Source organism: Tachyglossus aculeatus, chromosome 3 (assembly GCF_015852505.1).
Source record: "Tachyglossus aculeatus isolate mTacAcu1 chromosome 3, mTacAcu1.pri, whole genome shotgun sequence".
NCBI classification, from domain to species: Eukaryota; Metazoa; Chordata; class Mammalia; order Monotremata; family Tachyglossidae; genus Tachyglossus; species Tachyglossus aculeatus.
Genome location: NC_052068.1, coordinates 29,752,211 through 29,774,830, shown reverse-complemented (window position 1 = coordinate 29,774,830; position 22,620 = coordinate 29,752,211). Strand labels below are relative to the sequence as shown.

At 40.8% G+C, this 22,620-nt stretch overlaps 1 protein-coding gene across 2 annotated transcripts in view; it reads right to left on the bottom strand.

The window, feature by feature from the left end:
• Positions 1-1,075: 1,075 nt before the first annotated feature.
• LRMDA (leucine rich melanocyte differentiation associated) overlaps positions 1,076-22,620 on the bottom strand; it is a 1,241,311-nt gene continuing 1,219,766 nt past the window's right edge. Inside the window, exon 6 of one of the 2 annotated variants that reach the window (XM_038744414.1) lies at positions 1,076-4,092. In XM_038744414.1, the coding sequence (XP_038600342.1) occupies positions 3,880-4,092 (213 nt within the window). In that variant the 3' untranslated portion in view covers positions 1,076-3,879. The remainder of the gene's footprint in view (positions 4,093-22,620) is intronic. The other variant, XM_038744415.1, reaches the window with a different exon arrangement.

Here is a 22,620-nt window from a genome sequence, read left to right as displayed (position 1 = left end):
TAGGTAGAAAAAGAGCATGTAGGAAGGTGGACTACCCTACTGGTAAGGTCATGGAAACTCTTCCCATGATTCACTACCATTGGCTTAGGGGAGAATCACGGCATCCATCTTCCTCTGCTTTCTTCCTCTCTTGGTCATGAGAATTTTTGAATGAGGGAGATGCTATCTTCAAACTGAAGGAAGGTATGATAATAAGTGATCAAATGTGAGTTATTATTACATTTTAATAATAATACTAATAATGCTAATGATGGCATTTATTAAGTGCTTACTATGTGCAAAGCACTGTGCTAAGCACTGGGGAGGTTACAAGGTGATCAAGTTGTCTTACGGGGGGCTCACAGTCATAATCCTCATTTTACAGATGAGGTAACTGAGGCACAGAGAAGTTAAGTGACTTACCCAAAGTCACACAGCTGACAATTGGCGGAGCCGGGATTTGAACCCCTGACCTCTGACTCCAAAGCCCGGGCTCTGTCCACTAAGCCATGCTGCTCCTCCAGTATTAAATATTGTCCTTTTCAGGGTCACATGTGGAGAATTTCCAGTACTCTACCAGTCTCAACTACAGGAGGGAGAGTCAATCAGAGGCATATCCATTCCATTTGTAGCTTGGACAGTGGCTAGTGAATGCAATGGAATCTGCTAGAAGATAAAACTCACCTGTGCTGGGCAGCAGCAGCATGGGAGAGAGCAGAGGATAGAGACTAAAGTTTACTGCATGGAAGGAGGCAATGGTAAACCACTTCCATGTTTTTACCAAGAAAACTCTAAGGATCCACTACCAGAACGATTGCAGATGGAGGTGGGGAGTTCTGGGAGAGATGTACCCATGGCGTCGCTATGGGTCGGAGATGACTCAGCGGCAAAAGACAGGTATTAAATTTTGAGTGCACTAACTGATGAGCCAAACACCCAGTAGATCCAATTCCTGTCGTGACCCATGTGGCACACCACTTCTGGAGTCATGGGCCTTAAAGGAATTGAACTCTGAGGTTCATAATCCAGAAATTGTGGTTTAGATTCTTTTATTCTTTGGAGTACAAAACCAGATGAAAATATTCAGTATCCAGACACAGACCTTTATTGGATGATAATCCCTGATCATGTAGTTTTATTTAGAGAAGGAGAGGGGGTGTTTATGAGCAAGCTGGTGAAAATAAAGGCAAAGTGATTGCAATAGTTGTGCCTTTAATAAGATTCCCATAATCCAAAACATCACTCTCCAAGTAACAAATTGTCCCATAGAATTACATTTCTTAGAAAACAAATTAAAAAAAAAAACATGGTTGTCCTGGCAATTTATTAGTCTTGTTCTGAAGTCTTTGGGAGACTCAGTTCTCTCCCTACATTAGCCGAGTCCTGAGCCAATCGGATCCCGATGGTCAGAATCACCTCCTAAGGATAAGAAGTACAGAATGCCCTTCTACTGTTCAACAAAGCACAATGTGTTGCTTTTGTATGAGTTTGAGCAGCTGCTAAGTAAACCAAAAGCTATAGGAAAAGTAATGCAGAGAAAGACTCAATGAAATTTAAAATGAACATCCTCTTTCAGTTTTCCCCGAGTTTATCACTTAGGTGAGAAAAGGAGCTCTTTTTCTTGAGACTCTTCTAAATTACAGAAAAGACCCCTTTGGTTTTCCACCTTATAGGAAAACCTGTCTTGGGCAATGATGGGTAGAAATTCAGCACTGTGCTCCACCTGACTTGGGATTTCCCCTGTAATTGATGCTAACAAACACATCACAATAAACAACCAAATTTTACTTCAGTAACATTATCACTTCAGTGAAACAGAACCTGATGCTCCTCTGCCATCAAGATGACTCTTTAGTAATGGAGGCATTTATATAAATTATAGTTATGCTCATCTTAAAGCAGTCATTATATACTTTATATCAAAAAGCAGAGCGATAAAAAAGGAAAAGAACAGTGTGATCAACAATTCACTCCAAAAATACTTTTGTTTCCAAAGCCTGCACTAAGGGGAACATTTCTGAGAAAGATACAAATGATTCTGACATTAAGAAAAGTAAACAAGTAAGAAAAATAAAGATGGGAAAATTTTGTGGTCCGTTCCCAAGTGCTTTTTTTATCATTTGAGACAGGGTTAAGGCTTTTTATAAAGACAAGAATATATATCCCTCTCGATTGATTATGACATAGCACTAGTCTTGTTGCCCCTGTTTAGAACTCTTATTGCCCACAATCTATCATGTACAAGGCTTGTATTAATGCTTTTAAATGCACAGCTTTGGAGAGCTAGGGTGGGGGTCAAACGTGACTACTTTCAGGAATGTCCTAGTGCTGTTTTTGCTAAAAAAAAAAAAGAGGGGTGAGTACTCTGAATATTCTAAAAGAAATTTCTCAATAACCTCTTAACTTACCCTGCCTTCCTTCATTTGCCTAAATAATCAACTAATGAAGGTGATACAATCAGCAGACAACCAGCGCCTGATCTCTTAAGCCACCCAGAGCTGCAGGACAAGCCTATTCCTAGCAATCTGCTTTAAAAGGGTGATCATTTCTGGAGGTGGCCTGCCGATAGAGAGCCGGTAACCTTAAGCTCCCCTGGGGTTCCCTTTCAGACATGAGTAAAATGGATGGTCAGTGGATATAGCAATTTAGCTTCCACTGACCTGAAAGTTGAAAGACTCTGAGTTCTAGCACCGCTCCCCTGAGCTGCTCATCACTGGAGGTCCCGAGCAAAAGAGATCGAGAAGGGTTGGTCCTAAGTAAAAAAGAAACAGAAAGTCTGTGCTAAATCGATCCCTCTTTGTTCTGTGATGTCAATTGATTATCAGCAAGTTAATGACAATTAGGTACGTTCCCATCACCGGTATGAGTCTGTGCATGACGTGGCATTAAAGAGGCAAACCTACCTAAAATCTGTTGCCTAGCCACTGAATCCCTTTTCCAATATTTCATAGGATGAATATGAGGTATATGAGGTTTAAGCCTGCCTGGCCTTAACTCCAGTTTGATAAGTTGAGTGTTTTCTCTTTTCTTAGCCCTCTCTTTTTCCAACCTCCAGTTTACAATTTACTTTTCATTTTATCGGTAGTTTCAATAGAAATCCACACAGTGGAGTAACCTCTCCTTTGCCCCCGCCCCCACCCAAATATGTGTAGGGTTGTATTAAAGTCATTTCCGTTCAATCTGAAGAGCGTGTGGTTAAACCAAAAGTGCTCCAACCTAGGTCCTCTTTAGCCTAGTCCTTGGTTTTAAAAGACACCATGGGAGTGCCAAATACCCTGGAAGAATTGAATCTAGAAATTAAAAATATACATGTAAACAGCTTTCTGTTGTGCAGTGTTAGTAACATCCTCAAGCCCTTTGACTATGCTATCTTATTCTGGGAAGGTGTTTACAAAGGCAGGCTTTGAACATTTCTGAAACTTGACACAAAGCATTTCTGACAATGCACAGTTTTCCTCGAAGAAACTGAAAATCTTGGGGTTTAGCTCATGCAGAAATGTCTAAAGGCAGCCGGAGATCCATGTGGATCAAATGTGAGTGCTTAATAGGTGGAAAGAATCTGGGGAAGACATTTTTTCTTCCCTAAATTGTAGTCAGTTCTTTCACGAGCCATTGATATTGCGGGTATCTCTCACTCAACAGGCAAACTGCAGATAAAAGATTTTCCCTTGGTTTAAATGAACTGAGCATGCTTAGGGAAGCCCCAGGTGTGACCTCTGATCCCCCGTGAGCAGACGATGGGCCAAGCAATCTATCATGGTGTTCATTCTGTCAGCCCTGGTGCTTGGTTGTAGCTGTCTGTCACACTGGTGGATGGGACCTGCTTAAAGGCAATCATGTCAATCTTTATGTGACTACTCAGACTAAGACAGAAGGATGAACTTGACAGGCTTGGCAAAGTCAGCAGAAGGAACTAGAGGACTGTAGTTTTATTGTTAACATGTGAATGAAGCAGAGCCTTTTCTTCTTGTCTCTTGTTTTCTTCCTCCCTCTCAAAATTGGCTTAAAGCGTGCAGGGAGGCAGGGGTTGACTTCAGAGCTGGTCATCTCGGATAAACCTATTGCCCTCGGAGTGCTTCCCATAGTAAACATAGTGACATCTGCCAAGGACACCTGCAAATAAAAGGAAACAAATTATTACAGCTGCCTCAATTAGTAGACAAGGGAACTGTGAGCCGTGCAAGTAGAATGGTAATGACTTCATGGCGAATTGTTGGGCAGAATGGATTGAGCAGGAAAACAGAACAATTCGATCTCCTTGTCCTGTCCCGACACTGAAAAAAAAAAGGTATACCTAGCAAAACCAGGTTTAAATTCAGGTTAATGAGTTCTCTCCATATGATTTCTCTTCCATGTTTGGTGCAATAATGAAACCTTGCAGATTAATGCAAAAATGTTACAGGAAAGGAACAAGGCCTAGTGGTAACAGGCCTGAGAGTCAAAGAAACCGGGTTCTAATTCTAGCTCTGGCTTTTGTGTGTGACCTTGAGCAAGTCACTTCATTTCTTTGTGCCTCAGGTTTTTCCTCTGTAGAACTGGGATTCAAAGTTCATTAATAATAGTAATAATGGGATTTGTTATGTGCTCACTATGTGCCAAGCACTGTTCTATGCACTGAGGTAGATGGAATATAATCAGGCCGGACACAGTCCCTGTCCCGTATGGGGCTCAGAGTCTTAATCCCCATTTTACAGATAAGATAACTGAGGCACAAGGAGTGGAGTGGCTGGAACAGCATGCATAATGGTTAGAACATAGATCTGGGAGTCAGAAGGTCATGTGTTCTAATCCCGGCTCCATCACTTGTCTGCTGTATGTCCTTGGGGAAGCCCCTTCACTTCTCTGTGCCTCAGTTATCTCATCTGTAAAATGGGGATGAAGAATGTGAGCCCCTTGTGGGACATGGACTGTGTCCATCTGGATTCGTTTATGTTCACCCCTGCCCTTAGTACAGTGCCAGGCACATAGTAAGTGCCTAATAAATACCACAATTAGTATTATTATTGTCCCAGGTCACAGAGCAAACATGTGGTGGAGCCGGGATTAGAATTCACATCCTCTGACTTCCAAATTCCACTTGGCCATGCTGTTTCTTGTTGTTTCTCTGTTCTCTCTTCCCCTTAGACTGTGAGTCCCACATGGCAAGGGCATGTGCCTGACCTAATAATAATGATAATGATGATGATAATAATAATAATAATAATGGTATTTGTTAAGTGCTTACTAGGTTCATTCAATCATATTAATTAATAATAATAATGACGGCTTTTGTTAAGTGCTTACCATGTGCCAAGCACTGTTCTAAGTGCTGGGGGGGATACAAGGTAATCAGGTTGTCCCATGTGGGGCTCATAGTCTTAATTTCCATTTTACAGATGAGGTAACTGAGGCACAGAGAAGTTAAGTGACTTCCTCAATGTCACATAGCTGACAAGTGGTGGAGCCGGGATTAGAATCCATGGCCTCTGTCTCCCAAGCCCGGGATCTTTCCACTGAGCTTCTCTAATTAATTGAGCAATTATTGTGTGCAAAGCACTCTACTGAGCACTTGGGAGAGTACAATACAACAATAAACAGATGCATTCCCTCACCATAACAAGTTTACAGTCTGGAGGAGGTTGTAGGTACTGTACTAAGCCCTGGGGTAGATACAAGGTGTTTGGGTTAGACACAGTCCCTGTCCCACATGAGGCTCACAGTCTTAGTCCCCATTTTACAGATGAAGTAACTGAGGCACAGAGAAGTGAAGTGACTTGCCTAAGGTCACACAGCAGGCAAGTGGCAGAGCCGGGATTAGAACCCATGTCATTCCGACTCTCAGGCCCATGCCCTAGCCACTAGGCCACGCTGCTTAATCCTCTTGTATCAATCCCAGGGTTTAGTACAGTGTTCGGCACATAGTAACGGTTTAGCAAATACCACAATTAGTATTAAAGTCTAGAAAGTGTCACCCATCTGACTTTCCATATATGTTCAGCGTGGCTCAGTGGAAAGAGCACGGGCTTTGGAGTCAGAGGTCAAGGGTTCAAATCCCGGCTCTGCCAATTGTCAGCTGTGTGACTTTGGGCAAGTCACTTCAGTTCTCTGTGCCTCAGTTCCCTCATCTGTAAAATGGGGATTAAGACTGTGAGCCCCCCGAGGGACAACTTGATCACCTTGTAACCTCCTCAGCGCTTTGAACAGTTCTTTGCACATAGTAAGTATTTAATAAGTGCCATTATTATTATTATTATTATTATTATTACATATTAGGGACATATATAAGGGAGACAACATGGCTTAGTGGCAAGAGCACAGGCTTGGAATTCAGAGGACGTGGGTTCTAATCCCAGTCGTTCCACTTGTCTGCTGTGTGACCTTGGGCAAACCACTTAACCTCTCTGAGCCCCGGTTACCGCTCTGTAAAAGTTCTGCCATTTTCTAACAAATATTTATGACTTTATATGTTTAACTCTATGCAGTTGAGGACAGTGAATTAAGTTTTACATTCCACTGCTCTAAACTGCCTCATTGTAAAGCTAGTGGAGCTTAAATCTCCCAAGCAATCACAGACAATTTTGAAAATTCGAGATAATAAAACCTAGTTTAGTGCAAAATATATTTGTGATTCGCAGCCTTACCTGTAATAATCAACTATGTACCCATTGGTTTCAGTTATATATGACTGATTCATTTGAAAATTTGTCATCACACCAGAATAAACATTTGAAGAGTGCCATGAGACCCCCAAATTTGAGATGCTGCAGACCTGCCATAATAATAATAATAATAATAATAATAATAATAATAATAATAATAATAATAATGGTATTTGTTAAGCACTTACTATGTACCAAGCACTGTAATAAGCTCTGGGGTAGATACAAGGTGATCAAGTTGTCCCACATGGGACTCACAGTCTTAATCCCCATTTTTACAGATAAGGTAACTGAGTCACAGAGAAGTGAAGTGACTTGCCCAAGGCCACACAGCAGACAAATGGCAGAGCCGGCATTAGAACCCATGACCTCTGATTCCCAAGCCCGTGCTCTTGCCACTAGGCTATATTGCTTCTCATGGTGCCATGCTGCTGCCATGTATTTAGCTGTGGGAAAGAGAAGCCTAAAAATAAAGGTTCTAAAGTTTGCATTATGTAACCGAGTGAAGTGGTGAGACCTTCTTCTTGAGAGACCACGGAGAAAAGAATAGTTACTTAATTGCTTGGAAGCGTTAGGAGCAGTGATGAAAAAGTCTGTCATCTGAACCAACCATCTCTCGGGGGAGACCAGAACAAGGAAAAAAGAAAAGGAAGGTAGTAGGAGGGTTTCAGCTCCAAATTCATCCCAGCCCTTGTTCTCACCACCACCGTCTCGCTTCTGGTACTAGGTTCTTTGGTATTCAGCGTGGCTCAGTGGAAAAAGCCCAGGCTTTGGAGTCAGAGGTCATGGGTTCAAATCCGGACTCCTCCAATTGTCAGCTGTGTGACTTTGGGCAAGTCACTTAACTTCTCTGGGCCTGAGTTCCCTCATCTGTAAAATGGGGATTAAGACTGTGAGCCCCCCATGGGACAACCTGATCACCTTGTATCCTCCCCAGCACTTAGAACAGTGCTTTGCACATAGTAAGCGCTTAACAAATGCCATCATTATTATTCAGTGAGTTCCCAATAAAACCATTTTTAATACTTTTATTATCTCTTTCCCTCTCTCTCTCTCTCTCTCTCTCTCCCCCTCACCTACCCCTGCTGTCCAACATAGAGCTCACATCCTAAGTAAGAGGTTCTTGACCTCAGTTTCAAAGATGAGGAAACTGAGGCCCAGAGAAGTTTAGTAGTATAAACTCTTTGAGGACAAGGATTGTGTCTCCCAACCATAGTGCTCCCAAGTGCTTAGTATAATGCTTTGACCGAAATAAGACCTCAATATACACCATTAATTGATTGATTTATAAGTGACTTGCCTAAGGTCACATAGCAGGCAAATGGCAGAGCTGAGATTAGAAGTCAGAATCTCTGATTCCCCGGTCTGAGCACTTTCCACTGCTTCTCAACGATTAAATTATCATAAATTCTGGGATCAACATGGAACCAACTTGACCTTAGGGGCTTTGCCAGTTAGATCCCTTTCACACAGTTGCGGATCATGAAATCTCAAGGTCAGAGCTATTCAAAAATGCTCCTTTAAAGTTACCTGTGCCACCTTAGATATAATTGATTCAAAGAAGCATCTCAAAAACCTGTAACACCAAGGCTATAAGATATTAATTTCATTTTTCAGTACCATGATAGCATGAATTTTTATGAAAAGAAATGAATTAACCTGTCATAGTTCATAAAAAAGTATGTTTGAGGGAAAGCATAAAATGCTGGATTATGCTGCCTGGGTGTCTGTCGGTCTCCCCCTCTTTCACTCTCCATCTCTCCACCTGTGTGGCTTTTGCTCCTAGACATAGAAGCACTTTTCAACCACAGAGCTCCACTTCTACTTCTCTTCAGATTTTGCTTGTCCCCAAAGGCAGAGCAGTCTTTTCCCCCTAACCAAAGTTGGCTAATCCTTAATTCAGAGACTTGGTTTAAAAGCTTCGAAGTGTATATTATCCCCATTCCCAAGGTCCTTGTTTTTTTTGGCATTGATAATAGTCCTATTTGAGGTCCGTCCTGTTTCTCGGGGACTGGAAGCAAGACTGTTAATAGACATCTTGGTGAGAGAGTGCTGTTTGATGGATGCAGGAGACTGCGGCTAGGTGTCAGCGCTTAGAAAATGAGGCAAGGACACGAGGTATTAATATTGTCAATGATCTCTTGACAGGAAAACAGATACTGCATTCACCGTCAGATTTAAATAGACATCAAGTGCATTAATGACAAAAGGGCAGACTTCAAACAAAGGGGGCTGGATGGCACAGTGCTGAGCAAGTCTCGGAGCTGGCAAGAACCTGTTCTGAAAAGAAATTGTCAGGGCTACAGACAGGACTAGGATTGTGTTCAGTGACAGAAAACAGAGATGCTGACAGAGATACCAGTGCCATATTATGCCAAGTAACACTGTCTGCTGCCCTAACAAAATCTGACATCATTTCCTCTCACCCGTAGTATTCTCCTCTTGCAAAATCTTCCTCCCCAGACATCATTACTAACTCACTCTAGTTTTAAAGTTACTGGCAGGCCTGTTCTGTCATGGATTCTGGGACTGGAGGCCTAAGGATAACCTCAGTCAATGTAAATTTGGATTTTGCTGGGGAAGCGCTCTCATTTTCCCTGATACCTCGGCAACTTGAGGTGATCTGAACGCTGAAGTGTGAGGGGCTGTCACCTTGAATAAAATCCTTAAAGTAACAACACGCAGTTCCTGGGATGTTCGGCAAAGATGTTGGACAGTCAGGCAGGAGGAAATGAAATCCAGCTGCTGTTGTCGCCTGGGGATAAAGGTGCTTGGGCTAGTGGCAGTTGAAGTCAGTGGAAATTTTTGAACTCCTGCAGGCTACAATTGTTTAAATTAAGGAAGTGTTGTCTCCAAAGAGTTCTCTACCCAGCCTCACAGCTGGGAGGTGATTGCCCAGCAAGATACACACTGTTCAGAAAGCCGGGATGAAAACGCAATAGAAAATGTTGCCATGAGGCTTTATTTATTATTGAGGTTCTTTGTGAAACAATAGGCGCAGCCCATAATCTGAGTTGGGGGACACTATTTTTTAACCCATTCTCCCTCTGACATCATCCCCGGAGCCCTCTGGCAACTGCCAGAGGCAACAAAAATGGCAGAGAGTTGTGGCTCCCAAAGACTAATTGATAATGAAATGAATCGAGTCCTCACTTTGGAAATCACCGGCTCTGACTTGATAGGAGATGATTTCTGTACACAGCTGCAATGTATTCATTTGTTTTTAACTCCTCCAACTATTATGTCTTATGACTGTAGGAAAAACAACACATTTAATGATGTGAAGGGTGCTCTTAATTAAAATATCTGGCTTCGGTCATAACAAGCTAAGTATGCTTACAATGCATTAGTGTGATGTACAGCTGTTGAGTGAAATTTCTGGTTAGGGCCCTTGAAAAATGACAATGTGAGGTTTCTTGAGGCAACAATTTCCACAGAATTAAATTTCTGATTTTCTTAAGTAGCAGCCTTCACCATCACCATAAGCTCTTAAAGCTGTAATTATGAAAAAATGACTTTGGGAAGACTCTGTATGAAAGACATCCTTTATCTTTTCACTACGTGCTCCTGTGGAGTGTGCATTCTTACAATGCAGGTTAAGTTAGGACTTCATGAATTATGATGTCAGTAGCATAGCCCCCATCTTATTTGGGTGAAAACCCAATCAGTTTGATAAACAAACATACACAATGAAACCAAAACACGCACACACACACACACACCCAACGCCTTCTCCAAGACATAGATCGACTCTTCTAAAATAAGGTATACAACTGCAGCTGTTCTGGGTTACCTAATACCAAAAATGATTTTCCAGCTCAACAGTCTTCAATCTAACCATGTGGTCCACTCCACAATGGACCAGAACACTATTACTATGTCCAGGTTTCAGAGAATGCTAAAATTTCTAGGCTGAAAGGCACCCAAAATCTCATCCTTTCCAGTGTCCAGGCAGAACTGCACCTAAACCATCCCAGGAAAATATCTGTATATCTTGTTCTTAGAGATCTTTTAATAGTAAAGTAGTAGCAGTACTAATAGTAGTAGTACTATTATTCATTCAATTATTATTGAGAACTTACTGTGTGCAGAGCACTGTTCTAAGCACTTGGGAGAGTATAGTATAACAATAAACAGACATATTCTCTGCCCAGAAAGAGTTTACCCTCTAGAGGATGAGCATACAGTCTGGAGGACTAGTAGTAGTCATAGTAATGGATTTATTGAATGCCTACTTAATTTGGAAAATACTACTAAATACTAGGGAAACAGCAGAAGTGAAAGACACATGCCCTGTGCACAAGGAGCTTACAGTGAAATGGGGGAAGACGGGCATGCAAAGTATTTACAAATAGTGGGTGGGAATAGGAGACACCAAATGGGTAGTACAATGAATATTCCAAAATGAATTCATAAGATTATATAAAATAATCAAACAGTAATTGAGTACACAGTGGAATTAATCAGAAGGACTCGAGTTGATTGCCGGTCAATGTGATATGGGGTGTTGGGAATTGTTATGGGAAATTGTTCAGGGAAGTCTTCCTGGAGGAGGTGGGATTCTAGTAGGGTGATGAATATGGGGATAAGGGTGGTATTCCAGATGGGCAGACAACCTGAACAAGGGGTTGGAAGCAAACGAGTAGAGACTAGGATGAAGTTAGAACTGTACAAATATCCTCCCCATCAGAGGAGATTTTCACTGTTCCATTGGCTGTGACTTAAAATCACTTTTCCTTAATCAAACCTGAAGAGAAACAGAGAACAGCCAAGTAAATCTAGTCTAGTTCTATTGGTTAGTAACCCAAATTGTGGCTTACAGGAAATAAATTGGGAGCACTTGTTGTTAACAATGAAGTAGTCATCTCTCAAATAAAAATTCATACTGCCATCATTTCTTTTAAGGTCAAATAACCAATCAATAAAAATCAGTAGCTAAAAGACAACGAGTAACAAATCAACTGTTTAATACTCAGTTACCACTTTAACATAACTTTAACTCTATCCTAAACCCTAAATTGAGCCCCAACCCTAACTGAAGCCCTAAACTCAACCTCATCCCTAATGATGCCTTTCCATAATTAATTAGATTCTTAGATTTTGGTAATTATAAGTTGTTAACTCTGGACTTTAGATATTAACTTTCAGGCTACATGTTGCTGCTACCCTATTTATTCTCTTTTTTTATTTATGGGAAACAAAGATAGTTTGCATCACTTAAACTCTAAGTCTAGCCTGCTCATGGTTTGCCACAATATAAACAAATATTCTTCTATTTATACACTCTACATTTGCTTTGGGAATTGCCATCTATCCTGAAATAGAAAAATGAAATTAAATTTCCATAGAAAACATTTGGAAGTTATCTAAGTTGCTCTTCTCCTCTCCACCCCGGCCCCACCCCTTGCAAAACTAAAGAAAGCTAACATCCCTCTACTATAAAAATAACCTCCTTCAAAAAATATATATTATTTGAGTATATGTGTCTGGATTGTAGAAATACACATATACAAACTCTATATTTATTTGCAAACTGAAGATTTTTACAGAAAAGAAACAATCGATGGTGAAAAAGACATGGAACTAAAACTGAACAGCTGCAAACTGTTTGTTTGGAAAGCCCAATAAATTATCCCCCACATCAGCCAGTCATTGGCTAAATTGTAGGGATGAGGGAGCCAGATTTTAAATAAGTAAACAAAACAACTGTTTCCTCTTCCCCTCCACCCAAATAAAGAATCAGTGCACCTGAAAGCGAGCCTCAATTTCCAGAACAATTTTCAGTTTGGACAAGGCTTTCAAAGTGGCTGCTGGAATCTAGCCCGGTAGATGGCTTTAGCAACTCCCAGGGGGAGGTCTTCAGTAAGTGTGTGCTTACACAAAGGGGAGGAGGAGATGAATATTTTTTTTAGAGTGTATTCTTCTCAAGGGAAGACTTTGTCCAGGACTGATGTTCTCCATTTCATTTCCTTCCAGCCCCTTCCCATCGTCTTGTATGATATCATTTTTGTTAAACTGCAAGAACTAAGCGAGGCCTTCAGCATAACAGTGGTGTTTTCTGAAACTTTACCTGATCACCTGACTCTATCTAGAGTGTTTCTCTGGAAAACCCCTGGTCCACACTCCCCTCACCCAAATTCACTGCTTTCTCCTCTCAGGTCCCCATTCAGAAGGGTGCCTCTCCTAATTCAGGCTGAGGTAAGCTGGGATGCCATCCAATTTTCCACTGACATAGCCCAAGGCCAGCCTTCTGACAGTGAGCCCTGAGGCGGCTTCCTCACTAGCTTACGTCGGAAGCCGACCCAGATTCTGCCCAGAACAAAGTCTTGACGAAAAGAAAGGTAGTTCAAACTTCATTTTTGGTTTAAATCTGACAGCTGAGACTTTTGAGTTGGAGGCTAAATTTGGTTAACAGCAATGCATTTTCCATACAGCATGAGCTGGTCACCAGGTTACCAAGAGGATGGCACTGACCAATTATAGCATCAAGACCTGAGAAGAGCCACCGGAAAAGAAAGAGCCAGTGTTGGGAATGGAAACTTTGGGAATTTTAACACTATCTAGCTCTGTCTAGAATAAGTGTTCAAAAAATAGCATTGATGGAATGAGTTATTGCTTTGCACACTGACAGGTTTAGTATGCCCCAGAGTTGTCTTGCTAGGTATTTCCTTCTTTCCACTATTTCTTCCCTGTCACCACACTCCCAACATAGACAATCAATTAATCACTCAATAATATTTATTGAGCATTTCCTGGGTGTACACATTGCACTAAGCGCTTGGCAAAGTAATAATAATTAATAATGATAATAACATCATAGATTTAGTAAGCATGATACCTGCCCTCAAGAAACTTACAATCTAGTGAGGTAGACAAACAAGAAAATTAATTATAGAGAGAGGAGGCGGCGGAGTGTAGGATATATACATAAGTGCTGTGGGGCTGGGTGTGGGGTGAGCAAGAAGATGCTTAAGGAATATACCTTAAATTCATAGTGGACACAAACAGAAGGGAGAATAAGGTGAGGAAATGAAAGGGTAGTCAGGGAAAGGTTCTGGGAGGAGATTATTTTAGCAGGGTTTTGAAGATGGGAAAAATGGTGGACTGTCAGGTATGGAGGGGGCGGCTATTCCAGGATGGAGGGATGATGTGAGCAAGAGGTTGAGAGCAAGGGAGATGAGATTGAGGCACAGTAAGTAGGTTGGTGTTAGAGGAGCAAAGTGTGTGGATCGGATTGTTGTGGGAAATGAGCTAAGTAGGATGAGGGGAGTTGATTGAGTGCCTTAAAGCTATTGGTCAGGAGCTTTTCTTTGATTCAGGATTGGATTAGAGCAGTGGAGAGATGTGCTTAGAACATTTTTTTTAGAAAAATGATCTGGGAAGTGAAGTAGGGACTAGAGTGGGGAGAGACTAGTCAGAGAGGTCAACGAGGATGTTGTTAGAGTGGTGAAAGCTATCTATCTGAACACACATACCCACATCCAGCATAAAGTTGTTGCGTAAGTAAATTTTGGAATTCAGTTTGATGTCTTGTTGGTCCGGACATTAAAATTTAGATAGAATCCAGATACAACAAACATTAAAAAATTCACACACACTCATGATTTATCTTATTGAAGTGAGAAAAATGAAATCACACTTTAAGTCACTCTTCTGGATTTCATCTTTCCCTTAGGACAATCTCAAACTTTAAGCAAATACAATCTGTTGCTGTTATTTCCCCTAAAATGATGCTTTTGTATCTAGGGGAGCAACTACTGTAGATGCACACTTAACATCTGGTCAGAAAGAACAGAGTGGGTTTAGGTTTTGGGAGATATAAAGATTACATAGCTGAGGTGGACAGTATAGATAGAGGACAGGTGGCCATATTATGGGCTTTAAGAAAATTAGGAAATACAGAGAGTAGGGTCACTTTGTATAAACTGTGAATGAGAGAAAAGTGAGAGCACTGATTCAGAGAGTGTGGTCCAAGAATAGAAAAACCCATGGGGTCAAGAGGTTTCACCATGGAGCTTGGGTCAAACTACTTGAACCACAAATTCCAACTGTCCTATATGGAGGCAGAGTGATAGGGTGGCCACTTGGCCTGTCATAAGGCCACGTTTAACATAAAAAGACTAAAATGGAGCCTACCTCCCAATGCAAGAGAAAATGGGAATATTATTTTCTGGAAGAATGAGACTTCCGGCAGGAAAGAAGTCTTGTCCCTCTTCTCTACCAGCCAATCAAAAGGGTTTTTCTAAGATGCTTCTCTCAACTCCCACTAAATAAGGGGAGCACATGTGAGAGGCCATCCAACTCAAGGTCTCTTATGAAACCAGGAACCTCTAGATTTAGCCTGTGTAATGAAAAAAAAATCAAACACAAATACCTGTTCCTTATCTTTAATCAGGAAAAGAGTCCGGAGCTATCCAAATGATACCCACTGGACAGTTAACTGGCCTTGCATCCGCTCACATAAAAGCCTAGCAACAGCAGCCTGGCCTAGTGGATACAGCACGGACTCGGGGGTCAGAATGTCGTGGGCTCTAATCCCAGCTCTCCCACTTGTCAGCTGTGTGACCTTGGATAAGTCACTTCACTTCTCTGGGCCTCAGTTACCTCACCTGTAAAATGGGGATTGAGACTGGGGCCCCCATGTGGGGTAGAGACTGTGTCCAACCCCATTTCCTTATATCTACCCCAGTACTTAGTACAGTGCCTGGCATACAGTAAGTGCTTAACAAATACCGCAATCATTACAATTATTATTATTAACAGTAGCCTAGCTGGGAAGCATCTTTCCCTAGTGGATAGAACACAGTCCTGGGAGTCAGAAGGACTCTGACCAGTTGTCTGCTGGGTGACCTTGGGAAAGTTACTCAACTTCTCTGTTTCTCAGTTACTTCATCTGTAAAAATGGGCATTCGGCGTATGTTCCCCCTCACTTCTAGACTGTAGACTCCTCCTCTAGATGCCCAGATCTCTGTGAGCAGGGACCATGTCTACCGACACTCTCGTACTATACTTTTCCAAGTACTTAGTACAGGGCTCTGCCCAGAGTAATTGCTCAACAAATATCACTGATTGATTGACCTCTAGAATGTGATCCCCATGTGGGTCAGAGACTGTTCCCAACCTGCTTATACTGTATCTATCCCAGCAGTTAATACAATGCTTGGCACATAGTAAGTGCTATAATAATACCTCAACTATTATAATTATGAATTACTACTATTAAATATGAGCTACTAAAGTCTCATACTATATCCAATACTTCGATCCTTTAGTCCTCTCAGTAGTTCAGTGAGACTGATGGCATAAAAGACCAGTAAGGTCTTTCTAACTCCACCTTCACTCAAAAGGCTACATGGAGGGGATTAAGCATAGACTACAAGACAGACATAGATCCTCTGAGCGACGTCTAGTCAGGGCGCAAACTTAAACACACCAACAGAAATCCAGACAAAGAGGCAGGGAAATGAACTCTCTCACTTGGACATGTACTGTGACATGTCAAGTCTCACCAGACTGGTGGTAAGGAGGGGAGCGGGAAATGGAAAACAGTTAACAGGGAGAGGATGTTGGAAAGACTTGTAATGAAGGGTGAGAGGAATACAGAGATGTGAAGTATGCATCCCAAGCCAGGGAAAGCTGCATAAATGTTCAGTATGAGTTAGCAACTAAACTGATGTGTGATAAACTGCAGTCTGCTGCATACATGCTGCAGAGGTTCCTTGCAGCTGGAGATGAAACTATAATTTTAAGGGGGAAAAGATGGAGGAAGGTGGGAGGAAAAAATATTCTGCAAGGTTTTTCTCACATAATCTGTTACTAGTAACTTGAGAAGTTTGTCCAAATCCATGGGAATAAGCTGATGAGCTGATGCTTAATAATAAACCTTATTGTGTCATAGAGGGAAGGCAGTGGCATTCATTCAGGCCACAAGCTATATTACTTTATACAGACCTGGCTGACATACATTTAAAGCCCTCTACACATTAAGGAGCCATTAAGCTGACAGATTAAAAGTTATCTAGAAGCTAATGTTTCCATTATGCGTATCCTGGCAGAAGAACAGTCAACACTCAGTTCTTCAGATGTCATACTTCATTTGGGGGAAAAAAAGCGGGGGGTAGGGCAGGGGGGTACTCACTCTCTCTTACTTGACTGACATTGACACAATCAGCTTTGATCTGGGCATGTGCTGTATGCAGATCAAAGCTCAAAGTAGGCTTTAGGGGAGCATATCATGTGAGTTTATTAACCATTTAGATCCCAACCTACAATACACAGTCCACTTCTAGGCCTTCCCCCAGTGGATGAGCAGCCATGTTTAAAATAATGAAAAGTTTTAAAAGAACTGTCTCAACTGAGAGAGAAGATCAATCTATTAATTTGTTGATAGTATTTATTGAGTGCTGGACTAAGCATTCGGGAAGAGTACAATAAAGACGCACGATTCCTACCCTCATAGAGCTTCTACTCTAGTGGGGGAGACAGACATTCAAAAAAAAATATATTAGGGGAGGTAAACCCAATATAAGGATATGTACATAAGCTCTGTGGGACTGAAGGTGGGGTGATTTACCTAGTTGCTAGGGGATGTAGACTTAAGTTCGTAGTTGATGCAGAAGGGATGGAGCATTGGATGGGGAGACTAGAAAATACATTTGCTTCTTTGGGAAGTCATCTTTCACTATTTGCCACTTCTCTAGAATGCTGTAGATGTTGAGGTTAGCACTGATTGGAAATTATGAATTTAGCAGCAAGGATTTTTTCTAGGGGATTTAACAAAAAAAAAATCATTTCACATCTTCTCTTCTTTACTTCCTCCCTCCCCAAACAACTAAATGACATCGTTTTAACAAAACCCGCCAGAGATACTATAAAGTTCAGATTAGGAGTCACCCAAAACTCCAGGCTGAAAGCCGTGTTTATATTAATCCACCTCTCTTCATTGGGAGAAACTTTGGATTCAAAAGACCTGTTTGGGTGTGGATGGGTTTTCCATCTCTCTTGCTCATTTATGCTAAATAGGGCCTAATGGATTAGAGATGGGCTAGCTTCCAAAGAAGTTGTAAAGATCAGATGCAAATCAAGTGGGATTTGTTAAGTACCCTTCACTTCCATATCTTTGATGGTTGTCACATAAGCTAGACTGTCAGTCATAATGGACAGGAGTCCACGTTGTCAACCTGATTTTTTTTCCAGCCTGAAATGCATAATCTCATCCAAAGAGGAATTTTTTTTTAAAAAAAAAAGAAAGAAAAACTCCATATCACATCATTACACTTGAAAGCTCTCCTCCAACTTCCCTCTGAAATCGAAGGACAGGGCCACTAGAGGGCAGCATGAATTTATTTAAGAAGCCAAGCTCAAAAAAAAGAAAAGCAAACGAATATTCAGACCCAGCAATTAAAGCAACCTTATTCATATCAGTGGCCAATTATAGGTTCTGTAATGATCAGCATTTTATGTTTTCACATTCTGTGTTCTAACCTTTTCCCGGGAACAGGCCTATAAACCACCTCTATTTTCAGGGACAGCTCTTGTTTTCATCCCTCTTTCCTTCTGAATTCTACCCCTGGAACTGTCTCCGGGTTCAAGGAGGATATACTTTCCAGGGCTTGTGCAAATTCATTTCAGTATATTTGGATTTTAGACTGACCATAGCATACAAATTTAAAGGAATTACTAAATAACGTTATTTTCTTTGATAGCTTAATATTTTAGGCAGCCTACTTACCCGGAATGCCGGTGGAATAACAGAGCTCTGTAAATAATTTTCAAAAACCGTTAGGATGCAAAATTCTTGTTTGACCAACAAAATTTGTCTGGTCTCCTCCCAATTTTTCAATACTAACCCTCTCTCTCCCAACCATCTTTACCTACTGTTCAGCTCCCATCACTAGATTAAGAAAACTCAGACAACTTCCTGCAGTAGAAACATATAACTTTGAGAAACCATACAAAAAGGGATTAGGAAGGCATGCAGAGGTTATTAAATTTTGTTTAGGCCTTGTGCCTAATTTGCAATATGCTCACCCTGATTTTTTTGAGGGCCTGAGCATGTGACATTATGTTTATCTTCATGGTTGGACTAACCTCAGTTAGACAATTTTTTAAAATATCTACACCTTCCCCATTCTCTCCCCTTTCTCTCCCCTCCCACCCTCTTCCCTATGGGAAAAAAAAAGAAGAAAGCTGTGGTATGGACAAAATCCTTTTAAAAGTTACAAACTTCATTTTGTGAAAAATACATTTAGGAAGAATAATTATAATTTAGATATAATAGGCTACATAAAAAACAAAATAAAATTAAATAGCAGTGTTTATATATGTTCAGTTACAGCAGAGGAAAGGGGTGACCATTTTTAAAATGCTTCATATATTTGGAACTGGGGGCAATGAAACTATTGACCTACAGCCAATTGGAGCTGCTTTTAGGCTTCTCAAGGTGCAGCTATAGTGTTATTCTGAGGCATATCAGGTGATCTGATGAACAAATGTAAAATCACCCTTCGTGCTTTTTAGAATACTCTCATGTTCCACTTACAGTTTACTAATAAGTCCTACATTCATCAGCCATGAAGACCTATGTTATGTTTTAGCTATTAAAGAACCTATTTAAGTTCACTACACTTCAAAAACTTTGCAGGGAGTGTAGATTACATTAGCAGGAAAGGAAAAGTTGAGGGAAGTTCCTTTGGTTACTGGAAAAGAGTTAAACAAGCCATGATTTATGAGGGTGGTTAAAAAAAAAAGAAAACTTTTACAAAAAAATTTACCCCAAAATCTTCAAACCTCCCCTGAATTTGCAAAATATTTTCTGAACAAATTTGGATAGCTCAGGTCCTTCTGGAGAGTCTGAAGGAGAATTTGGCTCAGGTCAGAAGAAAAATTTGCTTTTGGATTTCAGATCTTTTCTTGTCAGAAAGGGAAATAACTATTTTAGCTGATTCAACAGGCTGAGTTTTCTCATGAGAGTTTTGGAAAACAAAGACAAGTTGCTTTTCAAAAAAATCTGGAAAGAAACATCTCCCAAATAAAATTAGGCGGATAAGTGAAAACCACACTCTTGTCATATTACATACTCTGCAGAGAGTAGTTAAAGGGTCCTTCTTTGGATCCCATTAGCTCCATTCCCCCATGTGTAATTCATTTAAATCATTCTTATTTATTGAGTGCTCACTGCGTGCAGAGCACTGTACTAAACGCTTAGGAGAGTGCATTAAAACAAAGTTGGTAGACATGTTCCTTGCCCACAAGGAGCTTAATCAATCAATCATACTTATCGAGCACTTACTGCATACAGACTACTGTACTAAGTGCCTGGGAGAGTACAATATAACAGAGTTGGTAGACACATTCCCTGATACTACTGTCATTTTTCCTAATGTAAGGACACCCTATTAAAATTACCTTTTCTAAAGAAAATAAAAATGAAGTGTTCATGTGTGGCTCGATCCAAGGAACCCTTCCTTGCACATTAATACCCAAAAGCCAGTTGAGAAAAATTCCATCCAAGTCCTAAGCCCTAACAAATTTCACTGCAAAATATTTTTACCATTTCTTTATCTTTTACTCTCCCATCCCTACCTCCTTTAAAAATGAGCTAGCAAAAAGAGCAGGAGGTCATATGCAAATGTGCAACAAAGTGCAGTTAAAAGGAATACTCTTAGACTCCTCTGAGTTTCTGCTTTAGATGAAGACTGAGTAAAGAGCAGTGAAGCACACAATAAGAACCTCCTTCAGGGTCATCCCAGAATGACCAGAATCACTCCAGCAATATTACGATTGCCTGTGTGTCTATATATATGCTTGTACATATTTATTACTCTATTTATTTATTTATGTATTTTACTTGTACATATCTATTCTATTTATTTTATTTTGTTAGTATGTTTGGTTTTGTTCTCTGTCTCCCCCTTCTAGACTGTGAGCCCACTGTTGGGTAGGTACTGTCTCTATATGTTGCCAACTTGTACTTCCCAAGTACAGTGCTCTGCACACAGTAAGCACTCAATAAATACGATTGATGATGATGATGATGATTGATTGATTGATTGATTGGTAAATATTTCCCCCACTACCTCAAGGGGTCTGGTCGGAGCATGGGATAAGGGTTGGAGGGTTTGGGGGTGGAGAAGGGATTATCAATTCATCTGTATTCACTCCTTTGATTGTGTGAAACAGTGCTCATTTTATTTGGCTGGTTCAAATTTGTCAGACTTCACTCTGTGGTAAGTTAATGCGGTTCCACATTAAAAAGGAGCCAACCAGCAAATACGTGCCTTTGACCTAATAAAATCCATCTGGTTGAACAATCAGATGCCCTGCTTAGAAAAATGCTGAGGAACACAAATTAACGGCAACTGGCCAGGACATTTCCAAGCCAAACAGGAAGCAATAACCTGCTACCTTCAACTCTGCCAAAAGCCACTTGGGGCATTAAGTGAGAGCACAGGCCCCAGAGATACTCAGTTTCCAGGACTCCCCCGGCATGGCTCAGGTGACAAAGGTTTCCTCCTATCCCGATTCACTCACTCAACAAAGAGGAAGGGGACTAATAGGGAGCAAGCTCCCTCTTGAGTCGTTGAGCAGTTTTGGGCCAGCAAATGCACCTAGTACACTGTCCCTGGACAACAGGAGCTCAATAAATACTGATGAAGATGACTCAAAAGAAAGAGAGAGAAGTATAGGTTAAAAACAGAAAGCATAGAGGAATTCTCAATATCAATTCCCCAGACCACCTAAGTACAAAGTCAGGGCTGGTCAGTTGCACCCACTCTGGTTTTAGGGCCGGGCAGGCTGGCTTCCCGAGGTCATGCCTACTGCGATTTCATTGCTTGGACTCTCCGAGTCACGCGCCTGCTGATGTTAATCTGGCATGAGCCTGCCCATTAGACTTGATCCTATGAAAATGGGAAAAGAAGCTTAAAGACCTAACAATCCTGCCTCCGAATATGTCTCAGGATTTACTCACCTATTTCAAAGCATAAATTTCCTTTAGCTATCATCTCACAGAACCTGGTTTATTGGAAAAATAAACAACCCAGTAGAGGAAATGGAGAGTTATTTGGGTAAGGTATGTCTTGTAATTCTCAGATGCAGCTAGACTGCGCATACCAAAACAATTTTCCTGTCTAAACTCTACCAGTATAATTTTTCTTTCTTCACTTAGAGGGTTAAGAATCATCTGAAGCACAGAAAATGGCTGCTGTTGATACTAGTGAGGCCTTCTCTTTAACTAGATTCTTCAGGAAAAAACAAATTAATCAACAGCCAGCTGAAGTGGGTTTAATGATTGCATTCTGCATACAATCAGCTTTTCCCTTTTCTAGGGCCATCAATATGTCAAGGGAAGACATATCTGAAGGATATAGCTCTTAACATCAAGGTTATCTATTCTCCACAAGGCTCCCACTCCTTACTGGGCTGATACTTTACACCGCCTGTGTCTAACATTTTCATCAACTCTGCAATCAATCAAGGTAATAATGTTGTGCAAAAAATCAATTAACAACGCAATTAAACTTTCCTTATTATCTCAAAGGGCTGAAATAATACCTAAAGGGAAGATAGACTCACTGAATGCAGACATCCATAATCCAATGTGAAAGTGAATTATGAGGTAAGACAGATGCAGGCATGTACTGGCGCTGTTATTTTCCAAGGAATATATCTCATCCAGGCAGTGTATCAGTCAGCACCAATCCCATACCCTAAAATTCCAAATTACTTTTAAGAAATATATGATGCGCAATATCCATTTCATATTCTCTTTTAAAGATAAACCCCCCCAAAAAATTTGAACAGCAGTATTATTCAAAGACAAAATGATCTTTCAGCGAGAACATAAAGTATAAAAGCTATAATAACATTTACATCTGTACACCACCCATCTCCGTAAATGCAGCTCATCAATTATCCGTAATCTACAATTCCAAAGAAGCACAAGTGGCACAATATTTAAAACTCAAAGACTAAAAATTTGTAAACACCTTCACTCCAGCAT